This window comes from Emys orbicularis, chromosome 7 (genome assembly GCF_028017835.1).
Source record: "Emys orbicularis isolate rEmyOrb1 chromosome 7, rEmyOrb1.hap1, whole genome shotgun sequence".
NCBI lineage: Eukaryota > Metazoa > Chordata > Testudines > Emydidae > Emys > Emys orbicularis.
In genome coordinates, this window is record NC_088689.1 from 60,970,979 (window position 1) to 60,998,197 (window position 27,219).

The following is a 27,219-nucleotide window of genomic DNA, read 5'->3' on the forward strand; positions in this document are numbered from 1 at the left end:
GAGGGGTGGTCTGAAGAGATCGAGGCATGGTGACTTGATCAGAGGTCTGTCCAGGGTCTTGCACCACCGGGCCCGTGACAACTGTCTCGATTCTACGAGAAGGTCCTCCCACAGCTTGCTTCTTGGCAGCAACCGGGGAATGGGAGCGGTGCCAAGGTGGGCGTTTTTGCGGCCTGGGAAAATGCCGGTCCCGAGATGAGCGCGGGATCTTCTGCGGTGCCGGAGCCAGTACCGCTGGAGGGGCGCTCCGCACCGACGCGCTTGGGCCCACGTATTGAGAGGGCCGCAGGGCCGACTCCATGAGGAGTTGCCTAAGATGGAATTCCCTCTCCTTACACGTTCAAGGTTTGAACGCTTTACAAATTTTGCACTTGTCTGCTTGATGGCTCTCCCCCAGACACCTGAGACAGGAATCGTGGGTCGCCTGTGGGTATGGGCCTGCTGCAAAACTTGCAAAGCTTGAAGCCCTGAGATGGCATGCCCCAGGGCCCCGCAGGGCAGTCGTTGACAAAACCGCCCTCTAACAGCTAAACTACGCTTAATACTATAAAAGAACGATTAACACTTACTAACTACTATTTACAATGAAGATAAGAGAGAACGCTAGGGATAAGTGGAACACTTGAAAAGACAAGAGACCACTGTTCCAACAACCGTCACATGCGGTAAGAAGGAACTGAGGGGGGGTCGGGCCGGCAGGGGCTTATATAGATCGCCATTTCGGCGCCACTCCAGGGGGCTCCCCAGCCGGCCTGACAGGTAGCCGCTAGGGTAAAGGTTTCCGACATCCGTGTACGTGGCGCGCGCACACACACCTAACTGGAATTGATATGAGCAATCACTCAAAGAAGAACTAAAAGGTCTGCAAGGTTCAAATGAGCAGATCTCACACCTAACCAAGGTGATAATATGACGATAACAGGAAAAGAAACCTGAGCAGAAACGTGCAATAATGTGTGAAGTATCCTCAGACCATTATGTTCTCTATTAGGAAAAGCAAACTTGATACAGTTATATAATAGAATATAGCTGAAGATCCTTCAATCCTCACGTGTAAGGACTTGATCTATTTTGGGATGGCAGCAGTTGACACTGGATATTCAGCAGGCTGAGCGTTCCAATAGGATGGACATTCTCAGGCACTTCATAGTTCTGGTAACATAGCGATCTCTCTTTATCCCTTCACTAGCAAATAGCGTCAAAGTTCAAACGCTGTTCTAAAACAGTAGCTACAGAGGTTTTAGTTCCAGCACTGTTGGGAGCCCTCTAGCAGCCCTGTCTGTTTGATATTTTGCTGTATTCACTGCTTCATCATACTATGTAGTGCACTGGGGATAATGTTCCATGTGGCTTATTGGTCTCAAATTACACAACAGATCCTCACTAAGCATGCAGCAAGGCCCTCTAGTTCTTTCCCCAATCCAGTGCCATCAAGGCATTTTTTCTTGCTATTTATTTATACTGGCCAAAATTTTCAGAAGTGACTACTGATGTTGGATGCATCGTTTTTGGGGTGCTCAACATGAGACTCTCTAAGGGGGCCTGATGTGCAGAAAGTGCCGAGCCCCTTCCATCTGGAAATCAGGCTCCTTTAAGGCAGCACAAATTGGGTACCCAGAATCACTCAGCACGTTTGGAAATCACAGTCTCCGGTATCAAAATCAATTTATTTTCTACTGACCCCAGTGTTGAGTGTGCTGCAAGTACCTGTACATTAGAAGCAAGGCTGAAAGTACTCAATTCATTTCATAAGAGGCCACATAACCACCAGACATAACAACGCTCATTCACTCCTGTCCTGAAATTTTAACTGATGACTTAGACACAAAAGGCTCGGTGTTCAAATCCCCAATTCCTGAAGTCATTCAGATCCCTTTTTTGTGTGCTCTGTCTCCACTTGAACTGGGTTGTTTGGATAAGTTACCTGGGGCTGCTGGGGGGTACCCGCCTGCCGGAGGATAGCCTGGGTAGCTCATTGCTAAGATCTGAAAAGAAAAAAAGAGAAGTATTTATGAAGTTGTTTTTAAAAATATTCTGTGTTTTATATACCATGTACATTTATTGTATATATGGGCTAACATCAAACTTTATATCTCTCTGCACTACCCTTATTGTGTAAACCACAGAGGTTCTTTCTGATACAAAAAAAAGACATGAACAGAGGTCCCCTGTTCCCAGCTCCTGGTGCTGGATCAAGGGATGTGCGGCAACACTTCATGTTAAGAATAAAGTAACAGTATGAGTGCGCATACTCAAATGACAGAAAGAGCAACAGCGACTGACAGCATTCAAATGTTATATAATTAACCCTTATACCTGTAAACTCTGCCGTTTGTTTGTGTTAATCATACCTGCCTCTCCATCTATTAACTAGCCTGCCTAACCCCCAGTTAATCATTAACAACGTGGGGGCTAGTTAGTTATAACAATGATTATCTCCCTCCCCCAATAATCACCTAAGCCTCAATCCAACAACGTGCTTAAGTATCTTGATGATTCAAGTCCATAATTAGCTAGCCAACTGTTCCCGTTGTTTCAGTAGATTGTTGACTAGCCACTGTTCAATCATATACAGTAACTCCTCACTTAAAGTCATCCCAGTTAACGTTGTTACATTGCTGATCAATTAGAGAACATGCTTGTTTAAAGTTGTGCAACGCTCCCTTATAATGTTGTTTGGCAGCTGCCTGCTTTGTCCACTGCTTGCAGAAAAAGCAGCCCGTTGCAGCTAGCTGGTGGGGGCTTGGAACCAGGGTGGACCGGTAGCCCCCCTAAGTTCCCTGTGCGGCAGCTGCCCACCAGACTACCAATTGCCGGCAGTTCAGCTGTCCCTCCCCCCACTGCCGTGTGCTCAGGGCCGCCCAGAGGGAGGGCAAGTGGGGCAATCCCTCCATTCGTGCTGCCATGTAGAGTATGAGGCTACATTAACAACGTGTTAACCCTTGAGGGCTCAGCCGAGTTCTAGTTCATCATTTAGCAGTAAGGCATTCCCTGGGAAATATCCCACCCTCTGACTCCACCACTGCAACTAAGCTTCACAATCATCATTGCTGTGTACAGTATTAAATTGTTTGTTTAAAACTTATAGTGTGTGTGTGTGTGTGTGTGTGTGTGTGTGAGATATATATTAGTGTCTTTTGTCTGGTGAAAAAAATTTCCCTGGAACCTAACCACCCCCCCTCCCCATTTACATCAATTCTTATGGGGAAATTGGATTTGCTTAACATCGTTTCACTTAAAAAAAAAAAAAAAATCACATTTTTCAGGAACAGAACTACAATGTTAAGCAAGGAGTTACTGTAGTTAAGTCGGCATTGCCCCAACCCACTTGTAATCCTTACTGTACTATTAACCATCATAGTTCGCCTTATTAGCGGAGAGTATGAGTGTTAGATCACCAATGTTCCCCTAGCCTCACGCTGCCCTACTCTAGAAGGCCATGCATAGTGACTGCACTTACGGGTTTAGAGCTTTCACTGTCTTCAGTCTAATTTTGGTCCGGGTTTGGCGTGCGGGTGCTTGCGTGGGTGGCCTGTGTTATACAGGAGATCAGACTAATTAACCTGGTTGGCCCTTCTGGCCTCAAACTCTATGACTATTGTGACGGGTTGGATCACAGAAACCCCCTTGGGAGCTGCCACCTGATGTGCAAGGACTACCCCTGCTCCGGTTTTCCCTGCCAGCTCAGGACTCCAGCACCCTGTCTTGCTGAGCCAGACACTCCCGTCTGGCTCCAACACAGTCCCAGGGTCTGAATCACTTGTCCCAAAGCTGCAAGTTTACCTGAAAACAGCTCAAAGAAGTGTGCTTGTCTTTAGCACTCAGATGCCCAACTCCCAATGGGGTCTAAACCCAAATAAATCCGTTTTACCCTGCATAAAGCTTATGCAGGGCAAACTCATAAATTGTTCGCCCTCTATAACACTGATAGAGAGATATGCACAGTTGTTTGCTCCCCCAGGTATTAATACATACTCTGAGTAAATTACTAAATAAAAAGTGATTTTATTAAATACAGACAATAGGATTTAAGTCGTTCCAAGTAGTAACAGACAGAACAAAGTAAGTCACCAAGCAAAATAAAATAAAATGCGCAAATCTATGCCTAATCAAACTGAATACAGATAATCTCACCCTCAGAGATGCTTCAGTAAGTTTTTTCTCAGACTGGACACCTTCCAGGCCTGGGCACAATTCTTTCCCCTGGTACAGCTCTTGTTCCAGCTCAGGTGATAGCTAGGGGATTCTTCATGATGGCTCCTCTCTCCCTCTGTTCTCTTCCACCCCTTTATATATCTTTTGCATAAGGCGGGAACCCTTTGTCCCTCTGGGTTTCCACCCCCCCTCACTGGAAAAGCACCAGGTTAAAGATGGATTCCAGTTCAGGTGACATGATCACATGTCACTGCAAGACTTCATTACTCACTTGCCAGCACACACATATACAGGAAGGCCTTGGCTACACTGGCAATTCACAGCGCTGCACTTGCTGCGCTCAGGGGTGTGAAAAAACACACCCCCGAGAGCAGCGAGTGCAGCGCTGTAAAGCGCCAGTGTAATCAGCGCCTGCAGCGCTGCACGCTCCCTCGCAGCGAGAGGTGGAGTACTTGCAGCGCTGTGAGAGAGCTCTCGCAGCGCTGGCGGCGCGACTACACTTGCGCTTCACAGCGCTGCCGTGGCAGTACTGTGAATCCATGAGTGTAGCCAAGGCCGAAGACTCACAGGTAAACACAGCCATCTGCGGATAATGGTCCTTGTTAATGGGAGTCATCAAGATTCCAAACCATCATTAATGGCCCACACTTTACATAATTACAATAGGCCCTCAGAGTTACATTTTATATTTCTAGTTTTAGATACAAGAGTGGTACATTTATACAAATCAGATGATCATACTCAGTAGATTATAAGCTTTGTAATGATACCTTACAAGAGACCTTTTGCATGAAGCATATCCCAGTTACATTATATTCACTTATTATCATGTTTTTATAAAACCATATAGACTGCACAACGTCACAACTATGTTTATACTTAAAATGCTGCAGCAGCACCGGTGCAGTGGTGCCACGGTAGTGCTTTAAGCGTAGGCACTCCCTACAGCGACAGAAGGGGTTCTCCCATCGGCACAGGTAACCAGCTTCCCTGAGAGGTGGTAGCTAGGTTGACAGAAGAATTCTTCCGTCAACCTAGCACTCTCGACACCAGGGGATAGGTCGGCTGAGCTACGTTGTTCAGAGATGTGGATTTTTCACACACTTGAGCAATGCAGCTGGGTTGACCTAACTTTTTAGTTTAGACCAGGCCTCAGAGAGGGTGTGGCACAGTGAAAGCGCAGGAGGACGTATGCGATACTCAATATTAATAGAATTTGTAAACAGGTAACAGGAAAGGGGAGGAAGGGGGAAATCAGATCAAATTTTGGCTACATTAATCTTGATAGTGTTCCTTTAAGCACTAAAGTGTATGAAATAATCAGCTGTCCAAAATAACTGCAGAGAGAACAGAGATCCAAACGGGAAAAACAGCTGCACAATCCCAACAATGGTTTCCCAACCTGAAAATAAAGGTTTTGGTTTTTGTTTTGTTTTTTAAATTACTTAAAACAAAAAATTTGACCCAGAAATTGAGAGGAAACATTTTTAAATGGTGTGTGAGGATTTTAGTCTTGTGCCTCCTGCCAACTAATTTATCTGAGTGATGTGGTTACCCAGACACCACTTGATTGATTTCTCAGGGTACACACAGACTCAAAAAAGCTTCTGATAATGGTAAACTAACACTTTGCTAGTGATCCTACTGAAACATTGATTCTGGATTTGAGCATCCTAGTAAGTAATAAGGAAAACCTTTGAGAAGCTATCACGTATATAATGGGATTCACACACTCGCTCTTTGTTGTATATTTATCCTTCCACATCAGGGGTGGGCAAACTACGGCCCACGAGCCACATCCGGCCCGCGGGACCGTCCTGCCTGGCCGAGCTCCTGGCCCGGGAGGCTAGACCCTGGCCCCTCCCCTGCTGTCCCCCCTTCCCCACAGCCTCATGCTCTGGGCGGTGGGGCTGTGAGCTTCTGGGGCAGTGCAGCTGCAGAGCCTGGCCTGACCCAGTGCTCTGTGCTGCGTGGTGGTGGCGGCGGCGGCGGCGTGGCCTGGCTCCAGCCAGGCGGCGTGGCTGTAGCGCCACCAGCCACCGGTGCTCCAGGCAGCGCAGTAAGGGGAAGGGAGAGTTGGATAGAGGGCAGGGGAGTTCGGGGTGGTGGTCAGGGGGCGGGAGTGTAGATGGTGGTCGGGGGGAAAACAGGGGGTTGAATGGGGGCAGGGGTCCTGGGGGGGGCAGTCAGGAAGGAGGACGGGTTGGATGGGGCGGCAGGGGGCAGTCAGGGGACAGGGATAAGGGGTGGTTGGATGGGGCAGGGGTCCTGGGGGGGGGGGCCGTCAGGAATGAGAGGAGGGATTGGATGGGGCGGCAGGGGTCCAGGGGCAGTCAGAGGACAGGGAGGTGTGGATGGGGCAGGGGTCCCAGAGGGGCCGTCAGGGAACGGGGGGGCGGGGGGCAGATGGGAGGAGGGGCTGGGCCACAACCCCCTCCCCTAACTGGCCCTCCATACAATTTATGAAACCCAATGTGGTCCTCAGGCCAAAAAGTTTGCCAGCCCCTGTTCCACATCTTTTGCAAACAAATTTTTAAAAAGTGTGTATTTCAGGCTGCAATACAGTCAGTCTGTTCTTTAACCATTTTGGTTGCAGACGCAGGATCTCCAGGCATTAGCAAGCAGTGTAGTGAAAGCAGTATAGGAATCAGAGATTGACAAATGTCCAGTGAATCTTCACTCCTAGGTTTTCCAGGTTATTTTTAGTGATAAGAAAATACCACAGTCTATTTTTAAAAAATACTGTGCAGAGTATTTCACTCATGAAACGTAGTATACATTTGGATATGCAGAGCACTGACTGGAATACAGCATCATCTCTCATTACCACTTACTGAAGCGCACATCATGTGCTATTGTCACTCATCAGAACTTGAAATGCTCGGTAAAGCCACAGATTTAACTGTGGATAAATGAACCAGAAGTCTTCTTTAGAAACACATTGTGACTGTTTCAGTGAAATTGTTTTTATTAGAGAATGAAAAAGATTCAAGACGTCAACATGCAATCAGTTTGTGAGAAATACTTGTGGCTGCAAACCCACAACCTTTCACCTTTTCTTGCTCATCATCAGCAGAAATAAAGGAAGGGACATAGAATCATAGAATGTCAGGGTTGGAAGGGACTTCAGGAGGTCGTCTAGTCCAACCCCCTGCTCAAAGCAGGACCAATCTCTAGACAGATTTTTACACACAGTTCCCTAAATGGCCCCCCTCAAGGACTGAACTCAAAACCCTGGGTTTAGCAGGCCAATGCTCAAACCATTGAGCTATTCACCCCCCCCCCCCCTTAAAAAAATTATACCCCGTCTCAAAATTTTACATCCTCTTATTATCAATATCTCCTATAATGACTCAGAGATTAGCAAGAAAAGCATTGCTTTATTTTTTAGTTTGTTCACATTGGGCATGTGACAGCATTGTGTGTCTAGTCAGTTTCGCTATTTCTTCTACATAGTTGGATTCATTTCCCTCTTCAGTTTGAATGGATCTTTCACACAGCAAACAGTGTAGAAAAACAGTTTTAAAAAGGGGACAGGGTGATCAGGAAAGGCCACAAAAAGTGGCAGGTGTGAGTGTTGTACCTAAAATGCCTATAACCTCATTCTAAAAGACTGACTGGGTTTCAAATTGCTGGTGCTCATTTAACTTACGAGACAAAATTTGAAGAATTGCAATACAGATTACACTAAGCAGGGCAGACTAACAAAAGTCCAAAGAAATAGGTTGGATATACAAGAAAAATCTATTAGGCTGGGTACATGAGAATGTACTTTCCTGGTGTGGAGTTCAGCATTAGAAAGGCAGAGTATTGTCTCACTTCCAGTATAGTCAGAATGGAATGTCTGCTCACATACCTGTTCCCTGAAATAAGGATTTCCCTGCAACTAATTTAGGCTGGAAAAAGCCTGGGTATTTACCAAATCACTCGTCCCCTGTAGCTACTGCAATGGAAGCTTCATACTGCTGCACCCAGGAAGAATAAGTGGCTCCTTCAATTAACTGTTCCTGTGTCAGGCAGGGAGCATTGAGGAATAACAAGGGCTACACTCTACAGCTGCACAAGTATCTGTGAATGCTGTAATGTCCATCCTCTACAGTTGGTGTTAACAAGGTTAATTATTTAACCAACTCCACCCATCAGGAGAATGAGCAGGAGGAATCTCAGCACAAGGTGCGGATGTTTGTGCACATTTAGGTCCCAATCCTGCAAACTGATCCTCACAAGCAGACCCTCACACCATACAAAGCCCCACTAAAGTCAATGAAGCTGCCTTCTGGTGCTGGGATCCATCTGTACAGATCTGATTGCAAGACCACGGCCATTGTTTGGCTTCTAATGCACAGTGCACAGCCAAACTACATTTAAAAGAAAGGGGCATTTAAAAAGGAAAATCCTGTACACCGTAGGAGGTGCCCCCTCAATATTCTACAGAAAGCAGTAAACATTTCCCACATTTCCTCCCATCATTTCCCACTGTCCCTGGTTACTTACATAAGCACTTACTGACATGGTAATATCTAAGTTCACTGAAAGCATTTATAAATGCACAGTTGTTGCTAGCAATTAGTTTGCCACCCACACAGAGACGAAATATTTAGCTGCAGGGCCACACTAAAGAAAAACCAGATCAATCAGATGCATCTTGCACTCATGCTAAGAATCACCAAATTAGGATCTGGCAACTGTAGTAAATATGATCCACCAGAGTTAGCAATGGGCCAGGCAAAATACTAAAATTTGGTCTCCCCAAATTTTGCAGGTATTTTTCAGATCTGAAACCAAAACTTTACAACTCATCCTGATCCCCATGTCTCAGGCCAAAACCCCAGATCCAAACTTTGAGGAAGGATTGGCTCAAGATCCAAATGTTGTGTCTAAGGCCTATTTCTATTTTTAATAGATTTTTCATCAGAATTATGAAAGACAGGGTAGGCAAATGAATCCAACTCCAATTCTCTAAGATATCCAGACTGCTATCAAAATCCTATTGCTTACTTCTCTCATCACATTCTCACAGCTTCCCTCTCCTGCTCTCAGGGTCTTAGGCCATGTGGGCACACAGTATGACCTAGTAGATAGAGCACTGGACTAGGACTCAGGAGACCTGGGTTGTATTCCTGGCTCTGCCATTGGCCTGCTGGGTGACTATGGGCAAGTTACCTTCCCTTCTGTGCTTCAGTTTCCCCATTTGCAAAATGGGGATAATGGGTCTGACCTCTTTTGTAAAGTGCTTTGAGATCTATAGATGAAAAACTGTATACAAGAGCTAGGTAGAGAAGCCTAGAGTATGCTAATGCACATAAGCTTAAGAAACAACAATAGCCTGAAAGTTATTCCGTAAACGATAATCCTTGAATCAGGGTGAACAAGGCAATAGGTATGCAAGGTGCCCCTTCTTTCATGACTGCCATTTCTCAAAGAAGTTAAGGATTTAATTTTTTTTTTTTTTTAAAGTTTCTCTAAGTGCAACAAAGAAAAGAGTTTGTGTTTTATACTACAGTATTTACACTCCAGGAAAACAGACACCTTCACCTACCAAGAACCATCTTCACAGTACAAATACCACAAATTAAAGAGCTATATTCCCTTGCACGGACTTGGGAGATTGAGCTTTTTGCTGCCATGTCCCTGGTTTGAATTTGGCATGGGTTCAACAGCGACCTAAAATTGGTGCCAGCAGATGTGTGACTGAGCAGAGGCCTATATAAAATCAGCTAGTGGCCTCGCTAGCAGGCCAGAATCAACTTTGGTAGTATGTCTTTGCTGCTCAAAATGCTCCTGAGCTGAACTGTAGGCAAAGGCAAATGCAATAGGCAAAAAGAGTGAGGGAGCGCATTGCCCCACTCCTCAAAGACTCTGTCTACACTCTCCTCCAAATATACATTCATCCTTCCCTTTGGGCATCCTGCTTACCAGTATTGCCTTGGCTGGATTTCCCACTACAGCCTCCACAATGCCAGAGCCACTTTCTTTATTGCCCCAGTAGCTTCCTTCTATTTTTGGGAGGGGGACATATGGACCATCAACCCTCTCCCCCTACCTTCTTGCAGCACACCCATTTGTCCTTCTGCTCCTATAGGCCAGCCCATTAGCCAAGAAGCCCTCAAACAGCTCTTACAAGGCCCAATCCTAAACGGGGACTTCTTTATGTGACAAACAGAATTTATGGGTTCTGAAATGCCTGGTGTGACTCATTCGTTCCCAGTCTTAGCGGAGACGTGATGAAGCAATTCAGACAAACCCTTAGATTGTCATGGGCTTGAGATAGGAAAAATATCTGTGAACAAAACTCACTCTTCAGAGATTTGTTTATGATTCATCCAGATGGTGGAGATGTGCAACTCTCCCCCTTTAGCTAAGGGATTAACATGGGGAGTCTCATGCAATCATCCAAATCTTGCCCTCTGATATGCTCATGCAATTCTCTGACTTCCCTGTTGATCGAATGCACCCCAGTGTTTGTACAGTCTACCTAAATTCAGATGGTCCTCTACTGTATTTCCCTCAAGTAGGACACAATCTTACAGAGTGCTAGAACCCCCCACAGCTCTCACTGTAATCAGTGGTATGTGAGCATGCTAAGCACCTGGCAAGATTTGGCTCTTTAAAGCTGTTTCATAGGAATGGTTACTGCTTCGTGAGATTTTTATTTTTAAATTATTCTTGCAGTATTTTTGGTCTTTTTAAAAGCATTTCACTTTAAGAAACAAAAATAAAGCAGAAAAGAAAGAAGAACATGACAAGTATTAAAGAACAAGAAATTGCTTACACCTATTTTTCCCTAAAAGTGGGTTAGGAATAATGCTCCAAATGAATTTGTTATGAATCATTCCTTAAAAACCCCCCACAATCTCTAGGTAAAATAGATTGAGCAAGTTTTATGCAGCTGTTACACACTCATCACATCTGCCACTTGAACACTACAAAACACACAAGTCAATCAAGCTGTACTTGATACCTCAAGTTCTTCCAAACTGGGGATTTAAAAAAAAAAAAAAAAAAAAGAATCAAACTACAATTTGACAATTAATACCTAGCAGCCCTGTGGAGTCACTGAAATAAGAGGCTTTAAGAAACGTAAGAGATCTAAAGTATTTTGGAGTCAGTGGCAGAAATTCAGCTTTATTTGTTTGGCTACTGAAGTGTTGTATTTGTTCTACAAGCCAGGTAAACTGCAATCATCTCATGTAAAACTTCCCAACCCTTGCTTGGATTCTGCAACTTCTTTATCATTTTAAGGACAGATAATGATCTAGCTTACACCTGCATAAATCAGGAGTGACTCTGCTGAGGTTATAAATAGAGCTGGTAGAAAAACAATTTTTGTCAGAATTTTCAAACAAAAATTGGGTTTTCAACTAAATAAAGTTTGTTGTGGACAGTGCCAGCTTTGCATAAAAATTTTGAGTTTTCATTGAAAAAGTGAAAGTCTTTGGTTTTCAGGTGAAATTTTTTTTATTTATTTATTTTTAAAACTACGTAAACTCAAAATTTTCTGTGAAACTTGTTTTGGATTTCTTTCCCTTCATTTTAGTCAAAATTTTCTGCAGGAGGGGAAAAAACAACAAGATTTCTAACCAGTTCTAGTTATAAACTGGCAGAATCCAAATTAGGCTCACAAAGTGTATCTAGGTCTGTGCCACTGGGACCACAAACTGAAGCACAGGCTGATGAACCTGGGAGGTAACAATAGCAAGAGCTGACAGAGCCAAATCACCCAGGGAACACATTCAAAGAAGAGCTGGAAACTAGATCAGTGCCTGTGTTCATGACAGAACAGAAACGTGCAACAGTATTGTGACATTCTTTCTCCTTGAGTCCTATGGAAACCCCCTCCAAAAGTCTGCAGTTTTGTGGTCTTTCTCCACAGCATCACCTCCCATAGAACTCAGGTATTTTCCACACAAGAAAACTCTGCACACTGAAAATGGTAGGGAAGGGAAGAAGTTTCGTTCAGCCAGAAGGTTCACTGATTCAAAGCCCAATTAAGCCAATGGGAGTCCTTCTATTCACTTCAGTAGGCTTCAGGTTGATCCTTGAGGTGCTCCTCTCCCGCCTCCCTGCTAGCGTCAGTTGGTTTCCAGACACTGTGACCGTGACTCTCTCAATACCAACAATGGCCTTGTGAGCATACATTTCCACCCTGATCTCAGGTAGGAGGTAGCAAGGGATGAAGGGACAGGGAAACCAGGCCCCAGCAACAGGATGCCGTAGTGGAATTTTGTACCTGAGGGAGTTTCCAGTCCCACAGAAGGAATGAGTCCCACCCTGACCAGCTGAGACGATTGGAGGGAAACTCCATGAGTCAAAATTGCCGTGTTTTCTTCCCCCCAAACAGATTTTTCCAGTATAAACAACCACCTAGCCCAATATTTGTTCAGTGTTTTGGCATAATCCAGAGACGTGCTGGAGCAGTGTGAAATATTTAATAGTAAAGGACACAGTCAAGAGCCCCCTGCCCTCATATTTCCTATAATTTTCCCACCGCTATTGCTCAAAATCAGATCTTAAATCAGATCTCTGGAATTGAGATTGCTCTGCTTAGTAGTATTTCCCCCTCCAAGTACCCATGATGGGTGTGTGTGTGGGGAGGGAAAGGGGTGGAAATACAGGAATTGAAGCATTTGTTTTGAGACTAACTATAAAAAACATTAACACATGAGGAAAAACAGGGAGGTCATATTTTTGACCTCCAGTCTCGATAATGTCCTTTTCACACTGGTAAACAAGTTTCAAAGTGGATCCACAAAAGATTTAAAATAATAAAGAGACAGGGTGGGTGAGGTAATATCTTTTATTGGACCAACTTCTGTTGGTGAAAGAGACAAGCTTTCGAGCTATACAGTTTCCAGCCTGAAAACCACCTCTTTCACGAACAGAAGTTGGTCCAATAAAAGATATTACTTCACCCGCCTTATCTCTCTAATATCCTGGGATCAACATGGCTATAACAGGGGAAACAAAATAATAAAAAGATAATCACGAATGCACCATTCTCCATTTTTCATTTCACCAGCAAGTGCATTATATAAAACTTAAAGTATCAAATCAGGACTAAAAGAACACACATATATCCCACACTAAATGAGCAATAAAGACCAAATTCCATGCATCGATGTTAACCCATAGATCCCATTGACTTTACTGGGAGTGCCATGTGTGCATCCAAGGACAGAATTTGGCTCCATTGGTGTGCTAGCGGTAACAGAGCATAAAATCTCAAACTTGGGAAAAGGCCTCTGGTGCTCAGAATATATCACTCTATTGTCCACTAAGTTACTAATTCCCCCCCACGCACACACTCATTTTTACTGATAAGAAATGCCAAGACAAATACTGTAAAGTTATGGTGGAAACTGTGTGTGTCCCCTTTTGAAGGATATAAAGAGACAACATTCCAGCCTGAAAGTTATTCACTGCGACTTCTTTGTTTTTCTTGGAAAGCCATTGTAACTCTCCACAATTTAATGGAACATAATAAAGCTGAGCTTTATTAAAAGAGGCTCAAATCCACGTCATACTAAACATCCAAGTGCCTTTTTCAAAACTGTATTATCCCAAAGGATAGCTCATTACTGGAGTTAGTTCCAAACTAAAAAGACCCTGTAAGCGTTTCCCATATAAAGGACGTTGTGATTCCCAGTGATAATGGCACCGCCTACAAAGCAAAGTATTATTTAAGACTTCTAACCAAGGCTGAAGGCAGAACTGTTTTTTCCTGTGCCTGGAGAAGGTACAAAGGACCTCTTCCTTCTTGCCCATCTTGTGTGTTCATACAGGAAGACAGAGAGGTCAACTGAGGATGCTCCCCCTAAAGTAGGAACGTTTAATTGATTTGGAGATGTAGCCAGGGCCATGCCCCAGCATGAGCTCGTTAACATCACCAAGTAGGCATGGGAAACTACATGCCACACCTCAATGCAGAGGCAGTGAACCCTGTGTACAGCCTTTCCTTTCTATCCGCTGTACTGCATATGTAAGCGGGGGAATGGTCCCGCTATTGTGGGGAACTTTCCTGGCTTCTGCACTACCCCGGTGAAGTGGGCTAGCGAAAGGATCTGAGTCCTCACTCCCACTTCCTTTACCCAGAGGCCTCCCTGCCCTTGAGGACTCCCCTTCCACCCTCCTGTCTGGCAGAGTCCTCGTAAACCCCGACAAGGCTGGGCCCAGGAATCCGGGGGGGCTCGACCCCCAACCCTGCTGTGGTCACCCAGGACAGGGGCTAGGGTGTCCCCACTCCGGGGTACTCTCTCTGCACTGGGCACCTCCCTGACCCACTGATCATATCATACAATTTAAAGCAAATACAAGTTGTTTAATTAACAATTAATTTTAAAAAAGAATAAGGAAAAATGGGAAAGGTTAAAGGAAAACACATCACCCTGCTCTGTGGCAGGGAACATTACAAACAGTGTCTCTGGAACGTCAGGGCAGTTCACAGTCTGTTCCTTGTAGGTCCCAGGCCTCCTTCTCAGGCCCTGGCTGTGCTGCAGGGATGCTGTGGGTTGGACACTTGCAATGGTGGTGGCCACACACCTCCGGGCTTTGAGTGGTGGGACCCTTCTTCCCAGCGTCAGCCCCCTGTCAGGTTAAGGTCCCCCTCCTGGTCTGGCCTGCAAGGGCCCTTGTCTGGGGGTGTCTTTCTGTGCTGGGCCCTTTGCCCAAGGTCCCCCCTTGGCTGGCCCCACTTGCTCACCACACCTGGCTCCGTGGCTGCAGCTCTGCTCCCAGCACAGGATCTGCTCTCCCTGGGCTGCGTCTCTGGCTCTGTGGCTGCGTCTCTGGCCCCTCTGGATCTGGCACGGTTCTGCTCTCCAGCTCAGCTTGGGCCCCTGCTTTCTCCTTAGCTCGGCCCCACTCAGTCTGACCCAGGCAATTCCAACTCACACGGAGGACGGGACCCACCCTGGCCTCCTGTCATGCTGATTAGCCTGCCCGCCCTGTCAATCAGGCTGACCTGGAGCATTGGCCTCTCGCCATTGTTCCTGGGGACTGTCAGTCTCAGGGTCCAGATTTCCCATCGACCCCTCCCCTTTTAGTGCTGGGAGCTACCCAACCAAAACACCCCCACTGAATGTTAGTAAGGGGGCAACAGTCCCCTTACACATAGGCAGAATGCCTTGGGAAGCTTGTTTGGCCATTACAGCTGGTAATGCCACTACAGCTATTTGTACTTGAAAGGACAGGTTAGCCCAAGTATGTGGGGTGGAGTGGAAAGAGCCACAGAAGTTACGTAAAAATGAAGAGAAAATTGTTTGGCAGCTCAAGTTGTTACATATTAACTTGCTCTTTGCTATAAAATCTGACCTCTTCCAAATGCCTTTATAGAAAGAGATGCCCTTAGTTTTTTTATTTTGTTCTCTCTCCCTCCCTACCCCCTTCATCTTTGGAAAATGGAACAGGCCTATTAACATACAGAGTTTTCTGGCAATAAAGTAAACCCTGCCCTTTGAAACCCATGAATCAGAGAAAATACAATATTTTTTAAAACCCTATACTATTTCCTCATTAAGCAAGTTCTATTTATTAGTACTGTGTAGTACAATATAGCACAGCTTCTTACAAAGCGCTACAAAAGGGAGAAACTCTTGTTAAGGAAACCTGGGTATATATATACACACTTGGTGGATTAAGACTGTGACCAGAATGATGTTTAAAAAAAAACAAAAACCAGCCAAAACACTAGCCCTGCTCCAGAAAACCTTATTGAGCCAGACACCTACCCTTGGGTTAATGACTCTGAATGCTGTTTCGCCCAGTTTATATTTTTCACAGCAAAACTATTTCAGCATCCAAATACAACGTTGCTGCCTCCAGGTTTAAAATAAATGTAGAGCCAGCAGGACATTCTGAAACTCTCAAGATTTTCATTATAGAACTCCAGAAATAAAATCAAGTGTGTGTGTGTGTGTGTGCGCGCGCGCACGCGGGAGAACACAACAGACCTTAATAACAAACTACAGAAGCACCACCACAAATTTCATACAGGTTAGTCAATCACAACTTGCCCCTCCATTCTATCTTCCAGCTGAACCCTTTAAATGTTAAGATGAAAGTTTGGGGGGGGGGGGGGGGAGCCCATGTAGACCATCTTGTCAAATTATAAAGAAATTTAGAAACATCCTTAGACTCAAAAAGCAAGACTACTACTGAAGACGTTATTTTCAACTAGAAAGGCCAGGATTCCTCAATATGCAAAGTATGTTACATAAAATCCTCTAATCCTTTTGGGTAAATACATTATTCATGTGTTATTAGAATAGATTTTTTTTCAACATCACTTTGATTTCAGTCAAGTCCCGTCCACCAGAATCCGAACTTCTCACTCTCTACAGCTGATTTGTCCACAGCTTCTTGCCTGCTCTGTCAATTTTTCTTGAGCCATTTCTCCATCTCTGTGGTCAGCCACCTCTCCGGGTTATTTTCCCCAAGCACTGCCATAACCTTTTGTCCCCCTCTTCCTAACATTTCCCCAGCCTGGTGCATGCAGTGAGTGACATGTCCAATGAGGAGAAAATGCTTAAGTATCTCATTTCAATACTCATTGTGCCGGAACCAGCTATTTCAACATTCTAAAGCTGAGCAGTTGAAACTGGATTTAGAATACACCCCATTGTGTAAACACAGTGAGCATGTGGCACATGAGTTTCAATGTCTACATTTCCTCAAGCCACTGATGAAAAGCACAGAAGTGCCAGATATTCCTTCCAAACCCCACATAAAGAACAGAAAGAGGGAGTGTCCTCAAAAAACCCAAAAACAACAAACACACCTACAGTCACCATCTCTCTCCTTGACGTTAATCCCACATCCCTTCATAGCGTTCGCCCTTGGTCACAGCCTGAAACTCTGAAAAGCTGTACAAGGTTCTTCCCCAGCAATACAAGCTACCTGACCTGACTCAAAATTCAAACAGAAGGACTCCTTAGCAATCCAGGACTAAAAGGGAAGTGCCTAAGACTAAACAAACAGATCCATCTGTAAGAGACATAGCTGGTAACATGGTTTTGAGAAGTTTATGGGGGGGGCTTACTCTTCAGTAAACTCCAAAAGTAAACCCCCCATATAAACCAATGTGGTTGGGGGGGGGGGGGGGAAGTCACAAAAGACACTATTTGTTTTACAATATGCATAAGACCAAAATGCAAAAAGGTAAATAAAATTATACAGAAAAAGCAGCTTACTTCACTACTAGAGAATTGGTTGGTAATGCTGGCAGAAAGCTTGTTACAAAGGGCAGCAAGAAAAAGCTTCACAAAATTTTAATAGGATGCCCAGAGTTAGAACTCACTGGGCATAGGTGCCATGCTCAAGAGCATGAGAGAAGGAATGTCATGGTCTATTTTTGTTGTAAAACCTCTTTTAATCTAATTAGCATTATATGCATCACAGTAGTGCTTAAACCAGAGCCCCCTTTGTGTCCTGTACCAAATATATAGTAAGAAAGTCCCTGCCCCAGAGACCTTGCAGTTTTAATACGACAAGACAAAGGATGGAGGGGAAAAACCATGCACACAAGTGAAGTGATCTGGCTAAAGGCTCATAGTAGGTCAGTGGCAAAACTGGGAATAGAATCTAGATCTCCTGAGTCCAGCCCAGCGCCGTAATTCTCGAGACCATGCTGCCTCAGCTCCTCTCTCTCTTGTTGGGAAATTCTATCCAAGTGTGGTGTCAATTCTGTCACACTTTACCAATGGCTAATCAAATTAGGCTATAATGCTGAACCCATTTATTAGTCAGTGTAGATGAGGACAAGCCACATTCAGCATCCTATCAGCTAACTATGATTAAACCCAGGGTTGAGCAAGATATAATCATTCTCATCATTAAGTCAGATTTGTCCTGGTCCACATTGAATTAGAGTGACCAGATGTCCCAATATTATTGGGACAGCCTCAAATATTTAGGACTTGGTCTTCTATAGGCACTTATTACCCGCCCCCACTCACCCCCCCCTTGTTCTGATTTTTCTGATTTTTCACCCTTGCTATCTGGTCACCCTACGCTGAATGTAAGTCAGGTTCATCATTATGTCAGATAAGAGCTCTTTAATATCTCCCTCCCGCCCCCAAAAAAGGGAGGTATGTGTGTTTATTTTATACAATTTCAAATACTTGTCTAGACTTCCTCCATTTTAAACTGTAGATATGACCTAATTCAATAAAATATTTTAAACCCATTGCAGTAAGTGTAAACATTGTCTCAATCTGTGATTTGACATAAGCCCTATCTCATGTGCAGAAAGTGCCATTCATGGTTTCTCTTTGGGAACCTTTCTGGTTTCCATCCAAGAGACATGTTACTGAGAACCATGTATAATCATCCTTAAAAAGCACTACAGTCTCATTCACCGAGCCTGTGATTCCCTACACAAAGGTGCTTTTAACAACCCGTGAGACGATGGTAAGTGAGGAAAACAAAAAATGAATTCACCTAAAAAAAAAAAATCCTCATATTTTAAATGATGTGTTTAAAATTGCTTCCTGGAGCAGAATCAGGAGAAAAACCATTACTGAAGTTTGCTAATTTTATAACACACCATAATATTACTTCCTTGGAAAACATCCCAACATTTTCTGTCCTGGCTGTTGGGGGAGGGAGGGGGGGGATAAAATACAATAAATCACAGAAGTTGCAGTTACAAATCCTGGTCAAAACAAGGTCAAAGCAGGAGAAAAGAAGCTGTTTCCACCACACAGCAGCTCAGTATGAAGGTTCCTCAATAAAGCAGTTCTATTAACAAAAGCAGACTACAGAGTTCTGTTCTATTTGTAATTAGTATTTATTTTCAGCAATACAGAACCGTACCACAGTAGGATCAGAAGCAAAGCTAGTCAATAACTACAAATTTCACATTATTCAGAAAATACTCTGGGGTCAGACATTTCCTCGCATATTTGATTCTGGTATTTAGAGCCTGTTTACTTTCACTTTCAGCCACATTAATTATTTAAGCCATTTTGTTTCACTTCAGCCTGTACACAGCAACTCAGTTCAACTGCAATCAAACAAGATACACTACTATCAATATGGATTCCCTGCAACACAGACTGTGTACTGACCATTACAGCCTGGAAAACTGAAAGCAATCCGTTGATTTCCCCCCATAGTTTTCAGGAATTTTGACAGCTGTCATGAGTACCCTTAAACAGACCTCAAACTATTAGAAAAACTTAGTCATTAACACTAAGTAACTAAGGATACATCTAGTGCCATAAAGCCCTGCACAGTGCATGTGACAAAACAATTTTGTGAAACAAAAACATTCAAACAGGAAAATAAACTAAGCTCACATTAAAGCAGATGAAGTGGGCATTCACCCACGAAAGCTTATGCTGCAATACTTCTGTTAGTCTTGAAGGTGCCACAGGACCCTCTGTTGCTTTTTACAGATTCAGACTAACACGGCTACCCCTCTGATAATTAAAGCAGATGTTTTCTGGTCCTGGAATCTAACAGGAACACTAGCCCATAGGAACAGTAGCCCACAAGTTACCTGAATGTATTGCTACTCTGTTATCTGGATATCAGAGAGGGACTTCATAGGGGATAGATAATTAGAAGAGCATTATTGCCATGACACAAGAGAGCTATATGTGAGGGTGAGAAGAAGGCTAGACTGGTGGTCTGGTTTAGGAAGGTAAGAAGGTAAAACAATCTTGATGTCACTGGACAAATAAAGACACTTTATGTGAAACACTAATCCTCCTCCCTCGCCCTCCCCTCCCCTCCCACCCCCCACCTCCATGGATATGGAGCTCTTTTCCTCACACACCTGAATATGGGGTCTCAGTGTGGGAAAAGAGCTAGTAGGCAAATGCTTAACTTTGCACCCCGTGAGAGTTCCATTCATGTCAATGGACTGCTCACAGTGTGTACATTTAAGCATGTGCTTAAATGTAGTCAAAAGTTAATGCGGGAGCCAAATGGAGGTGGTGGGGAAAAACAGTGGTGCACGGTTTGGGAACCAGGAGAAAGGTGCCACATGGTAAAATCGAGGACAATCTAGGGAGAAATATGCTAATTCATTCCTACATAACGTGGACACTGCAGCAGAGTCCTTCTAAAGACTACCAACTCCACGGGGACTTGAATTACTGACACACTAAGCCCTTTGTCTAAAATGAAGGTATTTTCCTGTTCAGGGAACGTTTGTTAAGATGGAGTCAGGATTATATCCATTTATAGAGTGTTTCCCACAACTGCATATGTAGTATCTGAGCATCCTTTATCTGCTCAGAAAAAGAACTTTCCTCCCTTCCTCTTAAGTCAAGTTCTACATTGATTGGTTGCCAATGGTTGTTTGTCTCAGCCAAATGTTTTCTGGATATCCTTGTTTGGGGAAATACTGGCTTAAACTTGTGCATCCAATTGCACACTCAAAAGACTGTACATAAGAATAAAGGGTAAAAAAAAATTCTTAAGAAACTACTGCATTTTTCTCAAGCAAGACGAATATTAAAAACCCTGGAAATTCAAGGTTAACTTAAAAAAAAAAAAAAAGTCAACATGCATTGGAAAGCATGGATAACATTGGCCAAACAGCTGCAACTCTGCTCCTGCTCTGCTTTCAGTCTGCAGGATTACCAGAAAAAACAGAAACAAAAACAGAAAACAATCCTCTTTGCTATCAGTATTAGATCTTCAGCACACCAGCAACTCTGAAAACTGAGAGGATCTAACTGAATAATCTTAGATTATATTTTAGACTCTGTGTACTACAGCACTTAAATCAATGTGCACCCAGTATCATGACGCTACAGTAAATTACTCCTGCCTTCTTTAAGTCACCAGAAGACCACCAGCTTCTCTCTCTTGCTCAAAAATGACCACATTTCAGACAACTTTTAATGTACACGGGGTTTCAAGTGGTGTCACACTGTAAGACTCAGTCTGAATAGGTAATAATCATATCTGGATCTAGCAATATCTTAAAGGCCAAACCAAAATTTATATAGTTTGCACACCAAGAAGTAGGGTGACTGCAAAGTTACTTTTAATATCATACCGCTATGAGCTGGGTGAAATCTGGTTATGCTCCCTGGGGGGTCAGGGCTGTGAGGGCTGTCACCACCACCTCCCGTTAGTGTTAAACTCTTGTTTATGAGCTGCCTGAGACTAACAACCGCTGGCCACATAAGCACTGTCTTCCAGGTCTCCGCAGGCCTTGCTCTCTCTGTGCAGACAAGCAATAGGCATATACCAACCCCCACAACCCTCTTGACACATCTCTGTCACTGGACACTCACAGAAATTAACAGGTTTGCAGGCCCCAAAGGGCTAGTATGCACACAGCTATACTGGTACAATTCACGATCAGGTCCTTGATAACTTCACAGCACGGAGATATATTTATAGTGAAAACAATTGTAAGTTTAATAATAAAGATTAAGATCTAAGAGACAGCACGCAAGGATAACAAGTGGGAACAGAAATAGTTACATAGAAAACAAGAAGGTATAACATGCTTCTTAGAGTCTCAGCTTACCTTTTACAGGCAAACCATCTGTCTAAAAGCAGTCTTGTCTCACCCAAAGCTTTATTGCAGCATTTCCAACCAAGACAAGTTGGGATCCCATTTCATGAATGTAATTGCAGTGATCAATTACTCCCAAGGTGCAGGATAATTGGGTGCTGTCCTTGTCCCCCAGTTACAATGCAGTAAACTTTTGACGTATACTCCCCACACACCAGTGTTTTGTTCTCCAGTGTGCTCTTTACTGTTGATTTCACATCCCCCAGTTGGTTCCGTATGCAAAATGGGTTTCCATTGTGTTGGCTTACAGTGCTTGATTTAGACATGAACATAGGCAGACTGGAGAGTCTACATCCCTTTGTCTGACAAAACTTGTTTGACAAATCTGCCTGGGACACAAACTCTAAGACACATTTTTGCACCTAAACGTAACTCCTTAAAAATCATCATACATACATCTCACAATGATTATGAGTATCAATAAGACATAAGCTTTTATTAGTCACCTCCCACAATCCTTTTTAGACAAATAATATGAAAGCAGCACATTAGGAGTTGCTGTTACAGAAGAGCAAACCCTTTGCCAGTTGGCATTGCAGGGTTCTTAGGGTCACAATGGGTTCAGACCGACACCATATACAGCATAGGGATTTCCATTTGGTTATTCTGTATTCATGTTCCCCGAAAGTGTCTGAGATAAAATACACCAAATAAGTCATGAGGTAAACAGACAGCCACGATCTAAGCAAGACATAATTTTGATCCCCGCAAATACAGGGTTCCTGCATCCCTTACTCCCATAAGTAGTTCCGCTGTGCCTGTGCAGTGGCTGACTAATCACCCTTGAAGAACACCCACATAATAAAAGGCAGTAATTTCAGGGCAAGTTTGGTGTCATCACTGAAAAACACTATGCACGTAAGCCTCAATCTTGCGAACTTTAATTCACATGTGTAACTTCATTCACAAAGTTATGGATGTGCTATGCGGAGTGGCACCCATAACTCATAGCCCTTCCACCATGGGGATTTACAGTGCACCCAAGAGAGTGACTAGTGAACCAATTCCTGTTGTGTTATGTCTTGTTTAACAAGGACAGGACAAGAAAGGAGATGGCATTTTGTAAAGTAAGTTGACAGCTATGGGAACAGCTACTTTCACTGTCAAAGCAAGGCCAGTATGTGAGTCAGGCCTGCAACAGCCAAAGATTTGACATATGCAATAGTAGTATAAGGTCATGTAACAAGTTATTGGCTTTTTATTCTTATATTGGTTCAGGCCATTTTAAAACCCTCTCTATATTAAAGGGACACACACACACACACACACACACACACACACACACACCTCAGTGAAGACAACTACTTTCCCAAGCAGGAAATGATCCCAATTAAACCATCTCACCAGTTCCATGTAGAACGCAGGCATCAGAAGAGCAGGGTTTACAATCCATACGAAATCTGTGGTGAAACAGGCACCCACCTGTTTGGAAGGGACCCCATAAGGGAGGCAGAGAGGCAAACTTGCTCATCAGTCCTTCTCCAGAAGGCACAAGCAGTGCATGAATGGTGGAGAGATGTGCTGCCCCAGATCCAGTTTCTGGAGCTGTACGCCAGCCTACATCCCTGGAGGAGGCTTACTGACATTTCTGTCACCCACTGAAAGCAGAGGAAGCATGGTCAGAGTTCCCTCTAGCAGTCTTACTTGCTAGCTGCACTCCTTACCAGGGGCTACTCTAGAGCCCCAGTGACTGTGGCCTGGCAGTTGCTTCTGCCTCATACTAGAGTTGCATCAGATCGACTACCATCTGCTGCCCCTAACAGGAGTGATTTCAAGCCCTTCCTTCCCCCAACAACTGCTTCAGGATCCTCTCCAGCACCACTGCTACAGCCACTACCAGCAACAAAGCTTGCTTAAGGTCTCCTTAGCCATAGCCACAGCCTGGATGCTGCCTTCTACCTTTGCCCCACACTCTTCAGGTCTGCTGCTCCTCTCTGTTTTAATCAGAATGGTGGGGTGACAGAAATGAATGGTCTTCAGGAGCCCCCCAGATCTGCTGGAATTGCCTTTGGGCTGGAATAAAGCTAGAGAAGGTACCATGCTATTTTGAAAGAGCAGGGTGTGCTCAACTTACTGGAGTTCTACTCTCAGTCTTCAGTTGTTACAACTGACTCAAATGTATCACCATCCAGGGTGGTAATAAAGACAGACAGAGACAGAAAAGAAAGAAAAGAGTTCTACCATATTTAAGAACGGTAACAAACTGTTGCCTTTCTATTCTATTTCCTTGAAGTAGCAAAGGTTTCTTTTACCAGTGGTTAGTGAGGATTCTGCATTTCCCACAAGAGACTTGACAAATCACTGTTCTTCTGAATTACTACCTATACCTTGCGAGTCACCACGTGGCTGGGAAAAAATGCACAATACGTTCAAGGGAGACCTCAATAGGACTACTGTGGAGTTTCAAAGGCTGATTTGATGAAGTGAGCAATTCAGCAGCTCCACACCAAGACTCTTTAAAAGATGATTCACAGTAGGTCCCACCTATGTTAGCACAGTTGGTAGTGACTGCCAAACAGCCATCAAATTACAACTTTCAATCTATGTGAAATAAATGGGCAATGTAAGCCCATGTTCTCATCAATATCATACCACCGGGACACCCACATTCTCAGGAAAGGTCATGGACTGAATGAGCTTGGAGACCGAACTGGTTTCTCAGCTGTGGATGTAGTTCCTCCAAATCAGCCCAACGGTAGGACGGAGGAGCAATACAAAAACATCAACACCTATGCCACTGCACATTTTGTGACATATGCAGGACCACGGTCTCTAGCACAATTCACCAGCATTAAGTCAGAGGAAATCACAGGCAAAGGAAAGAAAATGTCTGTATGCTTATTTTTAAGGAGAACTTTGCATGAGGATTCCAGATGAGTAGGGGAAGGGATAATATGTTAAATAGCATGATATGGAGCAGCCAATCATCATCAGCTCTTGATTGCTATATCCACAGAAAAGTCCAGCTTTTAACTCCAAAAATCCTGTATTATTTGTATCATTATTATGCAGCTGAACATTTGTTTCCCCAATCATTCTGTTCTGTGCTCTTTGGGATAGTTCAGCCCCTGTGGGTTTGGGGGATTACATTAATGCTCATTAGAGAACTTTTAGTGAATACCAGCATAGTCCATGAGAGTTAGTTGTTGTGCAACACACCGCAGTGCCCTAAAATTGAGACTCCTCAAGTACAGACTAAAGCACCACGTAGACAAGCTCTTGGTTTATTAAAAAGTCTCTAAATACATACTGGGGGACAACAAACACCAAAGCCTTTAACTGTGTCTGTACAAGCTTCTAACTTCCCCACCCAGTGTCAAAAGGTTAATTAATTCCATCTCTCAGTTTACAAGCAGCCCTGATTGACCACCATGGTAGTTCATTTTGAAATGCTTCTTATACTTTCAGTCAAAAAACATTTTTGACAATACACACATTATGACACTTGCTTTGACACACACTGTAAGAACAAGATGTTTGCATAAGGAAAACATCTTCAGCTGACATCAAATGAGGTCTATGAGCTCTTGGAATATATGATTCAATTAAACGGTTATGATTTAATCATAATATTTTCTATAAAGTCACTTGGAGAATAGATAAAACAGCCTCCATACAAATATCATGGATGTTTTTCAGAGTTCAATTACTCCTCAGAGGTTTAGAATATTCTATTTTAAAAGGGCATACGTCCAACACAGCCCAAACCTTGCAAAATTTCAGCCTTTAATATTTAGCCTTTTTGTCTTAATTACTCTGAGTAGGTTTTTTCAAAGAGTCAAACAGCACTAAAATAACCTTGCCCTTTTCTTTGATATGAAAACACGAACACAGGAAAAAGCAGTGTCATATTTAAGTTGTCTAAAAAAGAAAAAACAAACCATGATGGCAATTTGTATTACAACCCCCCGCCTTGTTTACTGTTTGTTGTATAACAAACTTTATAAGGTGGGGCCTTAGAGAATGTAGCAGCCACCCTCTGTGGCCTAAGGGTTCAGGAATTCTCTCCACCTAGCTCGGGGAAATAAAAAAAAGAAATACAGAAGTCTTTCGAAACCTCTATTGCAAATACTTGTATTTCTGTTCCAGAGACTGCAAAAGAAGGGGAAAAAAACAACAACAATACCTAGCTCTTAAGGAGACAATCTCATACACACTAGGATGGAAAACCCCAGTGGCTCTCAATCTTTCCAGACTACTGTACCCCTTTCAGGAGTTTGATTTGTCTTGTGTACCCCCAAGTTTCACTTCACTTAAAAACTACTTGCTTACAAAAATCAGACATAAAAATAAAAAAAAAAGTGTCACATTACTGAAAAATTGCTTACTTACTCATTTTAGCACATCATTATAAAATAAATCAACTGGAATACAAACATTGTACTTATATTTCACCATATAGTATACAAAGCAGTATAAACAAGTCTGTATGAATTTTAGTTTATACAGACTTTGCTACTGCTTTTTATGTAGCCTGTTGTAAAACTAGAAAAATACCTAGATGAGTTGGTGTGCCCCCTGGAAGACCTCTGCATACCCCTGGTTAAGAAATACTGCCTGGAAGAGACCTTTGTAGAAGTTGTATTTGTGAAACCTATGCAGTATAAATATATGAATGTGCTCTGTAAGTAGGGTGACCAGATCACCACACTAAAAGATCGGGACACACTGGGGTGCCATCAGCCCCGCCCACAGTCCACCCCAGCTCCTCCCAGGCTCTGCCCCAACTCTGCCCCAGGACCCACTCCCTCCCTGCTCAGCCCCCACACCGCGCCCTTCCTCATCCCCCGGCCTGCCGCTGGCTTGCTGTGTCCCTCCTCAGTCCCCCACCCACCGCTCGCCTCTTCACACCCCCCGTCCGCCCGCCCCTCACCCCTACGGCATTGACTTCCCCTCTGCCGGGTGGATGCTCGCCCACCCCCCACCTCTTACCGCCCAAGCATCCACCCTCGCTCTGCCCCCATTCCACCCTTCCCCCAAGTCCCTGCCCCTGCCCTGCCTCTTCTCCACCTCCTCCCCTGAGCGCGCTGCATACCTGCTCCTCCCCCCTCCCCCCTGGAAAGCGCTAAGCGCCGCCAAACAGCTGTTAGGTGGCGGGAAGCGCTAAAGGGGGGGGGGAGCGGGGACGCGGTGCACTGGGGGAGGGAGGGGAGAAGGAGGCGAGGAGGGGGGAGCTTGGCTGCAAATTTTTCCCCGTGGGTGCTCCAGCCCCAGAGCACCCACGGGGTCAGCGCCTCCCTCCCGCTCGCCTCCTCACCCGAATATCAGGACAAATGGTGTCCCGATCGTACATTGATCGGGATGCGGGACAAAGGGTTAAATATCGGGACAGTCCCAATATCGGGACATCTGGTCACCCTATCTGTAAGAAGCTAGCTAGATTTGGCAAGGCCAAGCTCAAAACACAGTTAAATATCAGTCTACATATAATCAGTCAACAGTTTTTTATGGAGACTAGTGTAACAACATTCACTACATACTTAACTCCCTCAGGTGCTGAATTGTCCAGGAAGTCAATATGCAAA

The 27,219-nt window shown here is 44.1% G+C and overlaps 1 protein-coding gene across 2 annotated transcripts in view; it reads right to left on the reverse strand.

Annotated features, from left to right (window-relative positions):
• Positions 1 to 27,219, reverse strand: part of ANXA11 (annexin A11) — a 65,329-nt gene that overhangs the window by 25,413 nt on the left and 12,697 nt on the right. Inside the window, exons 1-2 of one of the 2 annotated variants that reach the window (XM_065408569.1) lie at positions 23,039 to 23,231; positions 1,925 to 1,985 (exon numbers count right to left, since the gene is read on the reverse strand). In XM_065408569.1, the coding sequence (XP_065264641.1) occupies positions 1,925 to 1,985; positions 23,039 to 23,062 (85 nt within the window). In that variant the 5' untranslated portion in view covers positions 23,063 to 23,231. Of the gene's footprint in view, positions 1 to 1,924; positions 1,986 to 23,038; positions 23,232 to 27,219 lie in introns of those variants that run through there. The other variant, XM_065408570.1, reaches the window with a different exon arrangement.